Source organism: Rhododendron vialii, chromosome 13a, assembly GCF_030253575.1.
Source record: "Rhododendron vialii isolate Sample 1 chromosome 13a, ASM3025357v1".
NCBI classification, from domain to species: domain Eukaryota; kingdom Viridiplantae; phylum Streptophyta; class Magnoliopsida; order Ericales; family Ericaceae; genus Rhododendron; species Rhododendron vialii.
Genome location: NC_080569.1, coordinates 23,976,951 through 23,989,162, shown reverse-complemented (window position 1 = coordinate 23,989,162; position 12,212 = coordinate 23,976,951). Strand labels below are relative to the sequence as shown.

The following is a 12,212-nucleotide window of genomic DNA, read 5'->3' as shown; positions in this document are numbered from 1 at the left end:
AATTTCGATCACAACTTGTGGATAGAAAAAAGAAAAGAAAAACGGATAGAAAAGAGGCTAAAGAACAAGCAGAAGTAGATGAAGAACACACACAATCAAAACAAATACAACCAGCAGGCTCTAATCAGTGCAATTTGCAGTCTATAATTAGACTACTCAAGGATACCAAATTGAATGACTGACATATAGCATCCCTCAAGAAAACGTCATTCTGGTTATTGATTGAAGCTATTATGAATAAGAAGTTGTTAAGTGATAATTGTAGAAAGTACAATGAAGTGATTCTAAAAATTATATAGTCATATGAAGAAGATACCAGAAGTTTAACATTGGGTGACAAGAAGTTGAAGCCAACAAAGGAGCATGTGAAGGTTATTTTTGGTATTTCTTATGGTTCTGTCAAGATGGTGAAAACAAAAATGAAGAAAGAAAGCATTTCACTAGCCAAGAGAATTGAAATCAAAGAGACAAGGTTATCAACACCAACCATGAAGCAAAGATCGATCAATTAAAAAGTAGTAAGAAGGAACAAGATGTGGATAATGTTGTGAGATTAATCTGTCTATACCTTTGTGTAACACTATTTTTCTCCAACGAAGGAAATATACTCAACTAGTTGTATGTACATTACATGGACGATCTTGAAAAAATGAAGCAATATGATTGGGCATGATCTATTACAAAGTACCTGCTTATGTCCATTCACAATAATCACACAGAGCTCAAAGGATTGAAAAGGATCTATCATGCTACTACTGGTAATAAAAAAAACTCCACACAATTCTTTGAGTAAAAATCATGTTACTTGTGTTTTGACTTTGAATTTTCTTTCTCGCAATATTGGCTTTGCGAGCACACTAAACTCGTAGGAGTAAAAAATCCAAATGTAGTTCCAAGAGTGGTCAAATGCAAAATTTCAGACCTTTGGAAAAGCCTCAAGGATTTCGAACAACTGAGTCAACTTCTCAGTGATAACTAATAAACTCAAACCTACTACAAAATTTAGGATCGGCCTGGAAGAAGCCTACTAACATGCGTCTAACCACCATAGACAGGCGGAGGAGCAGGTTAGACGTACAACAAAGTGTGATCAATTTAGAATTGAACAACTAAATCAGTCCCGTGAACATGTGTTTGCATTATGAATGGGAGGTGGAGATGCCTTGGTCACTTTTCTTTTTTGGGACTATTTTCGGTTGGCGTTCGATGATGATAAATTAATTTCTATATCAACAAGCACTAGTTGTGGCTCTGATACTACTTTGTTGGAAGAGGAGGATTATTTGGTGTTTACGTTAGAATATTCTTTTGGAAGGGGAAAAGAATACTAAAGAGAATAGTGGGGAAGCAAGAACTTGTATTCCAGTTGAACTCAAATTTTTTGGCTTAGTACAAAATGACTAGAGCGCATCTATATTTATACAACCCTATGGAAGGTTCTAGATATCTTCTCACATGATAATATTTAGATAGTTTCTAGAGCTATATATGAGCTAGATGCTAGATATTCTAAATCTTCTAAAAACCAAATATTTATATCTCCTTTCATAATATCTTTTATTTTGGGCTTCTTTATTGGACTTGACTTGTACTTTAATCTTATAGAAACTAGATATTTATACCTCATTCCAAATGTTATGGTGTCTCTGTTATGCCTCGTGTGATTTTCGGTTAGCCTTTTGTAATTTTATGTTATGCCATGTGTGGTTCCATGTTATGCCATGTGTGGGACGCCCGTGTGTTTTATAACATGGAACCACAAGTGCCATAACCGAAAAATCACAAAAGGAATAACCGAAAACTATTAGAGACATAACAGAGACACCATAAGGATAAACACCGTAGCATCTCCCTTCAAATTATATGCAATTAATCGAACCAGAATTTGGAAGTTTGGATCCCAAAAAATCTTGCATCAAATAGGGAACCAAAATGAACTAGGAAATTGTTTTTTGTGCTAAACATAAGGAATTTATCTACTCGCACTTTCAAGTAATGGTGCAAACGAACCAAGCTTTATAGTGTTCTAACTAGGCTTGTTAACTAAACGAGCTTAAAACACTAACCGTGCCTTGCTAATTTTTTTAACGAGTCTCTTTAAGCGAGTTGAACCTCTACAAAAGAGCCGAGTATTTGCGCACTGAGCCAAGCTAATGAATGTTCAGCTCGGCTCGTTTAACAAACAAGCCTAAATTCGAGCTCGAGCTCAAGCTCGGCTCAATTGCTTAACGAGCTGAGCCAAGCTGAACCTTAACTAACCAAGTTTAGGAGTAGCTCAGTTCATTTGTAGTCGTATTCCCAAGTTACAGCTATACCCATTCGTGTTTACACCACCGGTGTATAATATATAATTTATTCTCTAATTAGAAACGAGAACCAAAAAAAAGGGGGGGCAAACAGGGAAAAGTAGGGATAACAATTACCTCCAACTTGTCCCTGCCTTCAACCAATCCGCCTCAATCTTAGCAGGGATTCTCCGACTCGACAAGCAAATGGGACGGAGATGATATGTGCTTGCGCCGCCCAATTTTAATCCAATTCAACTCCGATTATAATTATTTATGAATATATCTAAATAGATTCCATCGTTTTCATATAATAAGAGTAATATATCCTTGAATCAAAACGACGTCGTTTTGTAGGAACAACACAACACAAATGCTGTCCCATCTGGCCAGCAGATCCCATCCCCGAGTCCCTCCGAGGGAAAAAAATTTCAGTGCCGAACAGGTACCACATGATGTCTGCTCGCACATTCGAGCCGTTTATTGTATGTTTGAACGACTCAGATTTAGAGAGAGAAAGTGTTGGATGAGAGGAGAGAGAGAGTTTCAATCCGAACTGCCCAAAAATAAATTGGACGGCTCATATGCACTGAGCGGGTGCCACGTGTGGGCAATACCCGCTCGGCACTGAAAAACTCCTCCTCCCAAGGCCCTAAACCCCTGCAAAACCTCCACACTGTACAGAAACCCTTCGCAGTTTGCAGCCACCATCCTCATTGACCCATTTCCTCGCGCCACCTGATCGCCTCCACCCACCACAACCCCACCAGGCCACCACCACCACCACAACCCCAACCAACCATGTCTTTTCTGTCCCGCCTCCTCCACCGCACATTCTCCACCTCTCCCTCCAAAAGCCCACCCCAACCCAACACCATGGAGTCCCTCTCCACCGCCCTCTACAAGGAGCGCAACCTCCGCACCCTCGTCGACAAATTCAAGTCCTCCTCCGACAACCCCCGCTTCCGCACCAAGACCGGCATCTACGACTCCACCGTCCGCCGCCTCGCCTCCGCCAAAAAATTCCGCTGGGTCAAAGAAATCCTCGAACACCAAAAGCAGTACCACCACGACATCTCCAAAGAAGGCTTCACGGCTCGCCTCATCTCCCTCTACGGGAAATCGGGCATGTTCGAGCAGGCGCACAAGGTGTTCGACGAAATGCCCGACTTGAAATGCGACCGGACGGTTAAGTCGTTCAACGCCCTGTTGGGGGCTTGTGTTAACTCGAAGAAGTTTCACAAGGTTGATATGTTGTTCCGTGAGTTGCAAGAGAAGTTGGGCGTTAAGCCTGATGTAATTTCGTATAATACGGTGATCAAGGCATTTTGCGCGATGGGTTTGTTCGATTCGGCCTTGTCGATCGTTGATGAGATGGAGAAGAAGGGTGTGGAGCCTGATTTGATTACGTTTAATACATTGCTTGATGGGTTTTACTGGAAAGGTCAGTTCGTGGATGGGGAGAAGATTTGGAGAAAGATGGAGAAGAGTAATGTGTTGCCTGATATTAGGAGTTACAATGCAAAGTTGGTTGGGTTGGTTTCTGAGAAGAAAATGATTGAAGCGGTTGAGTTAGTTGGGGAATTGGGTTCCAAGGGAGTCGAACCTGATGCTCAAAGCTATAATGCTTTGATTAGGGGCTACTGCAAGGATGGAAATTTGGAGGAGGTTAAGAGGTGGTATGGAGAATGGGAAAAGTATGATTGTGGCCCAGATAGAGCAACGTTTGCGACGCTCATTCCGTTTCTATGTGAGAAGGATGAACTTGATTGGGCTTTTGAACTATGCAAGGGCGTTATTACTCGGCGACGCCTCGTTGATGGAGCAGTGTTGCAGGTTGTGATAGATGCGTTAGTTAAGGAGTCCAAGATCGAAGAAGCTAAAAAGCTTGCGGAGATGGGGAAATCGAATAGTTACACTCGATACAAAGTAAAAGTACCTTCACAGGATTAGTTCCATTGTCTGCTGTATTTCTTTGTTGATCTTGTATTTTGCTATGCACTTCCTTCTAATTAAGACAGATGTGTTTCTTGTCAAGAGACCGGAGTTTTTACTGAGCTGTGGGTTTATATTCAATGGAATTTGGATCAATGCTTTTCTTGATGAGCATATTGAGGCTTGTTTTGTTTCATTGCATCGACTAAACTTCTTCAATGTGATATTTTTCTGCCTTCCTGTTTGACCCTAACTCAACTTAACAATGCAACCCTAGTGAATTTTTAATGTCTTCCTTATTATGGTGAAGCAAATGCGTTATGAACTAACTTAGTAGATGAGGCAATTAATCTTCTTCTATGAAGCCTGTAATTTGGTTCGCCAGGGATACTATTATGGTAAGTAAAAGATGCAGCTTGGCTTGTTGCTCTTTTACTGATAATGCCTGTTGCCTACAGACTTCTGGTTGAAGCACTAGCTCTGCTCGTTAGAACACGCACTTAACCACTCGGCATAATTGCACTTCTTTGGTGGCATAATGACGCTGTTTTTATGATTTGCATAACAGATTACAGGTAACTAGTTCGAAAACCAAGTGTTTTTCTGATGCAAGAACTAAAAGAAAAATGAAGACAAGGAACTTCTAATTGTTTCGTTTGTCTCTGCTCTCTGTTTATTTCTGTAGGTGTAGAGACAAAGCAAACCTCTGTGATTAGCACTTGAGAGGATGCACGGCTGACAAGAATCGTACTATCAACTTGTGATTTTTAACCTTCATAAGGTCATAATCTATTTTTTTACAGTATTTTGAATGGCTTGATAAGGTTATAATCAAGAGGCAAAAACTCATCTTTATCAACAATGTTGACCAAAACAAAATGTGTTTTATCTATGTTCAATAAAACCAAAGCTAGTGATCTTCCAAAAAAAAAAACCAAAGCTAGCTCGGTAGGTTATCCAATCACACTCTTTACCTGAGAGATCCAGCGACCATCTTTTGCAAAGGCAATTTTGATTTATTTTCTAGATAATGGTTCTCGTTCTTGAGTTGTACTCGGGCTCAGAATTTTTTAAATTTTGGAGTCGAACAAGATGATAATTTTTGGCTTGTTAATTGCTTAAATCTCTAGTTGATGTATCACCAACACTATTTGTCTATTGCTTTGTCCCGGTTGACAAACACATTTGTATAAGAAAATGCGATGCCAAAAAATAAATTGAAACTATAACTGCCAATTTTTTTTATTGTACAAATCTATTTTGTTTATGTATATTTCTATGTTCAATCAAGCTAATTTTTTAAATGGATGACATACTCGACAAGTTCTATAAAATAAACAATTTCGATCATTGTTATAAGCCCCAGAATTGGACCCAAAAATAACTGGACTGGACCTTCCTCCGTCCTAAATTTGATGCGTGCATCGACTTTCCTTTTTGTAACAGGTCTTCTTTCAACGGCTTGAGTTGTCCATTTGAGATGCAAATAAAACCCTAAACCCCTCCCCTCTTCATTTACCTTGTAGCTAAACTCAAAAATACCATCATATGTCTTCCTCCGTCTGCCGCCGTCTCCACGGCCTATTTGCCACCGCCGCCAAACCCACCTCACTCCCCAAAACCCCCCAACCCACGACCACAACCACCTCTCTCCACGGCCTATTTGCCTCCGCCCAAACCACCACCAAAACCACCTCAATCCCAAAAACCCCCAAACGCACCACCACCACCTCTCGCCAAAAGCATGGCAAACCCACCATCGCCACCTCTCTCCAAAAAAATAGCAAACCCACCACCACCACCACCGCTAAAACTACCAATAACAAAACCCTCTTAGCCCTCGTCGCCAAATTCAAGAAGTCCTCCGAATCTAATCGCTTCCGCCACGGCAGCCACAAGGCCTACCTCAAAACCGTCACCCGCCTCGCCTTGGCAAACGAACACTCCCTAATCGACGAAATCCTCCAGCACCAGAAACAGTACCCAAACATCACCAGCGAAGGCTTCGTCGTCCGCCTCATCTCCCTATACGGGAAATCCGCCATGTTCGACCACGCCCGCAAGCTGTTCGACGAAATGCCGCACCTGAAATGCGAGCGCACTGTGATGTCGTTCAACGCCCTCCTCTCCGCCTGCGTGTATTCAAAGAGATTTGATATGATCAGCGAGCTTTTGAGCGAGTTGCCGGAGAAGTTGTCAATCAGACCTGACACAGTCTCGTACAACACCGTCACGAAAGCATTTTGCGAAATGGGTTCGTTCGATTCAGCACTTGCGCTCGTAAATGAGATGGAAAAGAGTGGGGTGGAGCCTGATTTGATTACTTTCAATACCCTTCTTGATGCTTTGTATAAGAATAATATGTTTGAAGAGGCAGAGAAGGCGTGGGGGTTGATGCGAGAGAAGAATGTTGTTCCAAATGGGAGAACATACAACCCGAAAATTCGAGCATTGGTGGCTGGTAATCGAATTTCGGAGGCAGTTCAGGTGTTTCAAGAAATGGGGAGTAAGGGAGTTAAACCAGATGTGTTCACTTTTAATGCATTGATCAAAGGGTTTTGTGACCATGGGTATTTGGAGGAAGCCAGGCATTGGTATAAGGAAATGGGAAAGAATGATTGTTACCCGGATCCAGTGACATTACGAATCCTTGGCAACTTTGCTTGCAAAGAGGGTGAGTTTGAGTTCGCTCTGGAGTTGTGCAAGGAGGCTATAACTCGGCAGTGTAATACTGGGGTGTCGATGATGCAACTTGTGGTAGATGGATTGGTTAAGGAGTCAAAGGTAGAAGAAGCAAAGGAGCTTGTGGAGCTTGGCAAGTCAAAAAGTTACTTCCAATATAAGCTAGAAATGCCTTCAGATGAGTAGCTAAATTTTTTCTCGTATGTTACTTAAATGGATTTCTGTTGTTTGTTAGAAATAATCTTTAGCTTATTATGTAACTTGATTTTCATCTTGATTAATGGTATGAAAATTTTCTGCCATAGCTGAGATTGACGCAAAAGCCACTTAAATTCCTTCCGCTTCTGCTTCTTCCACATTGAGGCCTACCTTGAGTGAAATGGTCACTGAGCAAGTAAAACCCTGAACATGTTAACCCTCTTCGCCAAATACAAGAAAGCCTTCAACTCCTACAGCTTCGGCCATTGCAGCCCAAGGCCCACTATGATGCAATCCAACGCCTTGCCTCCCCCAATAAGCACTCCGACATCTAGGAAATACTCAAACTCCAAAAACAGTACCCCCAAAGGAAGCCCCATTTTTCAATGTAGTAGTGTTTTCTTTGAATCTTGAGTCGAAAACTGGAAATATGTTGTACTGTTTTCTTTGAATTTTGAATCCAAAATTGTACTCCAATTTGAGCCGCAATTCAATTAGATTGGTAAGGAAGAGCATTTGCACTTCTCTTAGCATCATGTTAATTATTTTATATATCACTGCTCTCTATGTGTGGCCCGTTGATCATTGGTCTAAGCTCTTCTTCAGTTGGTTTGAGAGTTACCTAGCCTACTTGCCCTAACCTACACAGTGAACGCACGACTAAGACCTGGCCGGGGTTGCCCGGCAAAGCCCTCCGGCGAAAGGATGAGAATGTGCAGAGAGCAAAGCAAGAGACTAGGGCTTTTGTGTGAGATTTTGTGCGTACCTCTTTAGGGCTGCTTCACTTGGTATTTATAGAGTCTGCGTGGCTTGCTCTCCAAGTACGGTCATGTGCCTTGCATGGGTCGGCTGACGTCATTGTGATGTCACCGATGAGATCTGGTAACCGTTTCTGGTGTTAGCTGGCACCCCCATGTGCACCAATCATTATCTCTTGGCATAACCGCTTCAGCGCATGGGGTGGAGCGTGGTATTGGAAATGGGCCGAGCCCTATCTCCAGCCGAGCTCATAGGCGGAAGGCTCGGAGAGACGGAGAAGTGGTGGGGCCATCTACAAGCCCCACTCTTTGGCTGAGCTGGATAATTCCTCTTGCGGCCGAGGCATCGGGTCGATGGGATGAGACCTTTCTCTGAGCTTGGTCTACTGCCAAGCGTGCCCTTCCGGCGACGTTGGATCTAAGCGCCATCTTGGGCTCGGACCGTGCCCGAGGGAGTCCAATCTGAGTCGTTATGTTTGGCCTACCACACTCTATTTCAGCCAGTATTAGGAGTTTAGTATTGTCTACTCAAGTTGACTTAATATATTTTTCTTGAATTTTACAAGTACACACTTCCGTCAAGAATTGACTTCATATGCTCCTCAAGGATTGGAAGGCTGTGATTGTCATCATAGCTGTACATCAGAGGAACCACCCTTGCAGTATTAAGACAAGCCTTGGTGAAAGTTGTGGAAAATGGACTTGGATGTAGGCATTCCTGGTTAAACAGCTTCCATGCGTCTGAAATCATGTGAATCACTTTCGTTCTTGCGCTTTCAACTGAACAACCCTTGTGGTCCTTCATGTAGCACTCGACGTAGGATCCGTCATGCCCGTCTTGATTCTCGTCCTGTCATTTATTTCCAAGCATATAAGATTAGTGCTGAACTGATAGTTACTGCAGGTCCGTGAAAAATTTGACAATACAGTCCCTCTTGATCTTTTTGGGTGGCTTGCCCTGGAATAATAGAGTCCTTTGTCTTTTCATTTTCGGAAAGAAACCATACCTTGGCACTTCCCAAGTCATCCAAAAGACGAAGAATTGTTGCTACAGAAGTTATAATTCCTGGATTATGATTCACTATATCGACACTTTCCTTGTTAATACCATGACCCATGAGAAAGAATGTGTGAACCAACACCACGTGAACCCCTGAGCTGATAATCCCGTTCTTCAAGTACTCTTCTACATTTGGCATCTGCCCAGAAGCAACTCATTTCACTTCAACTAAGAACACATTGCACAAACTTGCCTACTGCAAAATCAGCTCTCTGTTAGCGATAATGCATTTGGAGTTTCACGCAAAATTACCACTTTTTTGATCAGCTAATTTGCTGATAGTTGGTAATATTGTGATGATACCGTTTTTCGCAGGGTAGTTGCTTGGCAGCCGCAATATCCCACCTGATAGCGCTCGTAATTGTTTTACATTGCTGAGCTGGGAAAAAACTGGAGACCACAGACAATATTGAGAAAAATACATACCTGTTGATTGCTTCTGTGAAGAGAGTAAGTTCTTCCATTGTCCTGTAAACATAAAAGATGTCATCTATTAGGTAGACAAAAGAGATGCGTTTTGTGAGCTCAACTCTTTGCCCTGACAAGCTTGGATCTGTGAGGGCTGCCATAGGCCACATGTACCATTTAAGTGGTTGGTCTCTCGCAAACCTCAGCCTTTGTAATTAGAGAAAACAAGCGCCACAAAACAAGACACATTTAATTTAAAACCTGTGGAATTTCCACAGTAGAGACAAAATTTAGCTCATTGTCAAACTTACTTGGAAACTTGAAGTACTTCCTTCTGGGTGCGGACTGAACGATTTGAAAATCCAGTTTTGCTAGTTGTTGTAATCTTTTTACCCATCCATTGGGGCCTCTGTAATCACCAAGGTAGCTTTTGGCCATAAACCTTGCAAGGCTCTTGTGATAAGTATGCCCTAACGTATTACCTACGACTCTGGCTTGATGGTGATCAAGATTTGTCATCCACACATTGAGGAGTTGGGCGCTAAATTCTGCTGCTTGATCAAGAATATCTTCTCCTTCTATGCTCAGCTGTGAGGCTTCATATAAACCCATCAACCCTCTTGTATCCGCATGTAGTTCTGTTTTGAACTTTCCCTCCTTATCCCTGATGTTTTTGAACACATCTGTTCCAACACCAATAAACTCTTTACTACTCATCATTAGGCGAATACACTACTCATTTTTTAACCTATGAATTTTAAAATATATATATATGAATGGTAGAGTGAGTTCCATCCAGAATAAACGCAAAGATGCCAAGTCCTAACACAATATTCTGGATGCTTTCTAGAGAGATTTTTGGGTTTCGTTGTTTTCCAGCTTACAATGACGTTGATTCGAAGAAAATACACCTACTGGTAGGCACATTGTAACCATTTTGCCTGAACAGTCGAAAGCAAGTAGAAACCTCATAAAGATCACGTTGAGGATAACGACCTGCACTGCGATTCACATATTGGCTATGTAAAACAGCTCCAATCTCCTCTTGGAATGGTAGTTGATGCCTAGGCGTTGGAGAGCATCGATCATGACCAGACCTTCAAATGGGTCTCTTCCTACTTCTCTTAACACATTCTTAGTTTCCTTCAATTTTTGTCCATGCTTCAAGGAAAATTCTTACTGCATGTTACCAAAAGTTGTCAGCTCTAAGATATCAAGAATTCAAGGGAATACACAATCATTGATAGAGATACAATGGAAGAAAAGAAAAAACTTAACAGTGGATCTGGGGTATCCAGTACGATAGTTGTCGTGCTTTGAGGGGTTAGAGATCAATGTATGGTCCTCAGCTATGCTCCATTTGTTGGTGGTAGACATGGATGATGCGGTATGGGTTGGGCTAGTCCTTCCGATTCGTTGGTAGAGGTTTAGAGCAGTTGGAGGGGGGGAAGAAGTCGATAAGCGATGGAAGTTTGCCATGACAAAGACTGTAAACCGAGTCAACAAATAGAAGTCTTTCATGTTTTCTTTTCAAGAGAAGGCAACTGACCCCATTTAGACTGCTGTCCTCATAAAAGATCTTTAGCTTCTGAGGACGAGGACGGATCCATCACTGTCTATGAATGAAGTTCTTTGCCAGGATGCTTGGTGACGAAGATTTTTTCAAAAAGCTTACGACAGCATGATACACACGTGTTGTAAAAACTTCCTTAAAAAAGGGGGAAAAAAAAAGTGCCAAAAACATGAGAAACATCAATATATGGGAACAAAGGTTTTTTTTTTTTTTTTTGAGGGAGGGCAAAAAGGTAATTTCACCTACCAAACTTACCTAGGCAAAGGTGACTTTGGCGGAATTTTTGCCTGTAATATATTGTCTGGTGGAACTTATATTTTAGTGCCAAACATGAAAAACATATGCAGGGAACTGAGATTGCGACGTATCCACTCTCCTCAGCCACAGGTTTGGGTATGTTTTTTAGTACTATGCACGAGAAACACGTTCATGAAGGATGCCAGGACTATATAAGTATATGCAAGGTTGGTTTGATATTTGTCACATCCGGAAATGATGATCAGATTGAGCGAATTTCTTACATTCAATAATTTCGCCACTGTTAATATTTTCGATAGTAATGAGTGTTCATGATTACTAGAAGAAATGTTTCGACTAGCCTGTGGTTTTGGTGATACCAAAGGGATTGTTTGCAGATAGATCAGTAACGTTCATGCTTATTAATATATGCTTCCACCGCTGGCAAATACTCTCTTTACTCGATCCTGTCTTAATTTCAAAACTTCATCTGCAAAAACTACGAAAGGAGAAGAAAATGTTGGAATTTATTTATGTGGCTTGTAGCTGACATGCCACATCAATCATATTTATATTTTATAGTATTTATGTTCATAACTAAAATATGGGTATTAGATTTAAATAAAATATTGCCTAAATAATTGGTGACTATACATGAAAATGTTTGGTGACTATTTATGAATAGATAAGGTGTCTATCCATAAATGGGTATAGTGACCATTCATGTACTCTTATAAAGTTGCAACTATTAATGAATATGTGCCTTATTACTTATTTGATAGAAGGAAGTATGACGGGTTGTGTTGATTGAGAAATGGTCCTGGTCTATCTATATAAAGGCATGTGATTACCATCAAATTACATGTGTGAATACACTTATATAGATTAGATTGGAAATCCTACACATTGCTCTTCAAAATCAATTAGTGGGAGTTTGTGTTGGTGAACCGTATTGGTTCAAGATTGGAACGGTTTTTGGACTTCTCAAGACTTAAACACAATGGCAGAAGGTAAGTAATTTTTGGAGACTGATATTGGCACTCTAAAAATTAATGTAGGCACTCCAAAATCAGTGT

General features: G+C 41.2%; 3 protein-coding genes across 4 annotated transcripts; 2 read left to right on the top strand and 1 right to left on the bottom strand.

The window, feature by feature from the left end:
- Positions 1-2,926: 2,926 nt before the first annotated feature.
- LOC131313170 (small ribosomal subunit protein mS78 (rPPR3a)-like) lies at positions 2,927-4,376 on the top strand. The gene has a single exon (XM_058341316.1). It carries the CDS (start codon positions 3,087-3,089, stop codon positions 4,236-4,238), a length of 1,152 nt encoding a protein of 383 aa, XP_058197299.1. The 5' UTR covers positions 2,927-3,086; the 3' UTR covers positions 4,239-4,376.
- Positions 4,377-5,768: 1,392 nt separating this feature from the next.
- LOC131313747 (small ribosomal subunit protein mS78 (rPPR3a)-like) lies at positions 5,769-7,204 on the top strand. The gene has a single exon (XM_058342243.1). It carries the CDS (start codon positions 5,769-5,771, stop codon positions 7,086-7,088), a length of 1,320 nt encoding a protein of 439 aa, XP_058198226.1. The 3' UTR covers positions 7,089-7,204.
- Positions 6,813-11,088, bottom strand: LOC131313748 (probable terpene synthase 13). Of its 2 annotated transcripts, XM_058342245.1 has the most exons (5): positions 9,638-11,088; positions 9,345-9,386; positions 8,866-9,114; positions 8,432-8,708; positions 6,964-7,088 (listed from the first exon to the last, which is right to left on the bottom strand). In XM_058342245.1, the coding sequence occupies exons 1-3, from the start codon at positions 10,044-10,046 to the stop codon at positions 9,083-9,085; spliced, it is 483 nt and encodes a 160-aa protein (XP_058198228.1). In that variant the 5' UTR covers positions 10,047-11,088; the 3' UTR covers positions 6,964-7,088; positions 8,432-8,708; positions 8,866-9,082. The 2 variants fall into 2 exon arrangements, with proteins under 2 accessions (XP_058198227.1, XP_058198228.1); XM_058342244.1 differs by having other exon boundaries at positions 6,813-8,708; positions 8,866-9,386.
- Between the last annotated feature and the right edge of the window lie 1,124 nt (positions 11,089-12,212).

Coding starts and splice junctions, on each gene's coding strand:
- LOC131313170 (XM_058341316.1), top strand. CDS start 3,087: ATGTCTTTTCTGTCCCGCCTCCTCCACCGCACATTCTCCACCTCTCCC.
- LOC131313748 (XM_058342244.1), bottom strand. CDS start 10,046: ATGATGAGTAGTAAAGAGTTTATTGGTGTTGGAACAGATGTGTTCAAA. Junction 9,387..9,637: donor GAAGTACTTCAAGTTTCCAA/GTAAGTTTGACA, acceptor TTATGTTTACAG/GACAATGGAAGAACTTACTC.
- LOC131313747 (XM_058342243.1), top strand. CDS start 5,769: ATGTCTTCCTCCGTCTGCCGCCGTCTCCACGGCCTATTTGCCACCGCC.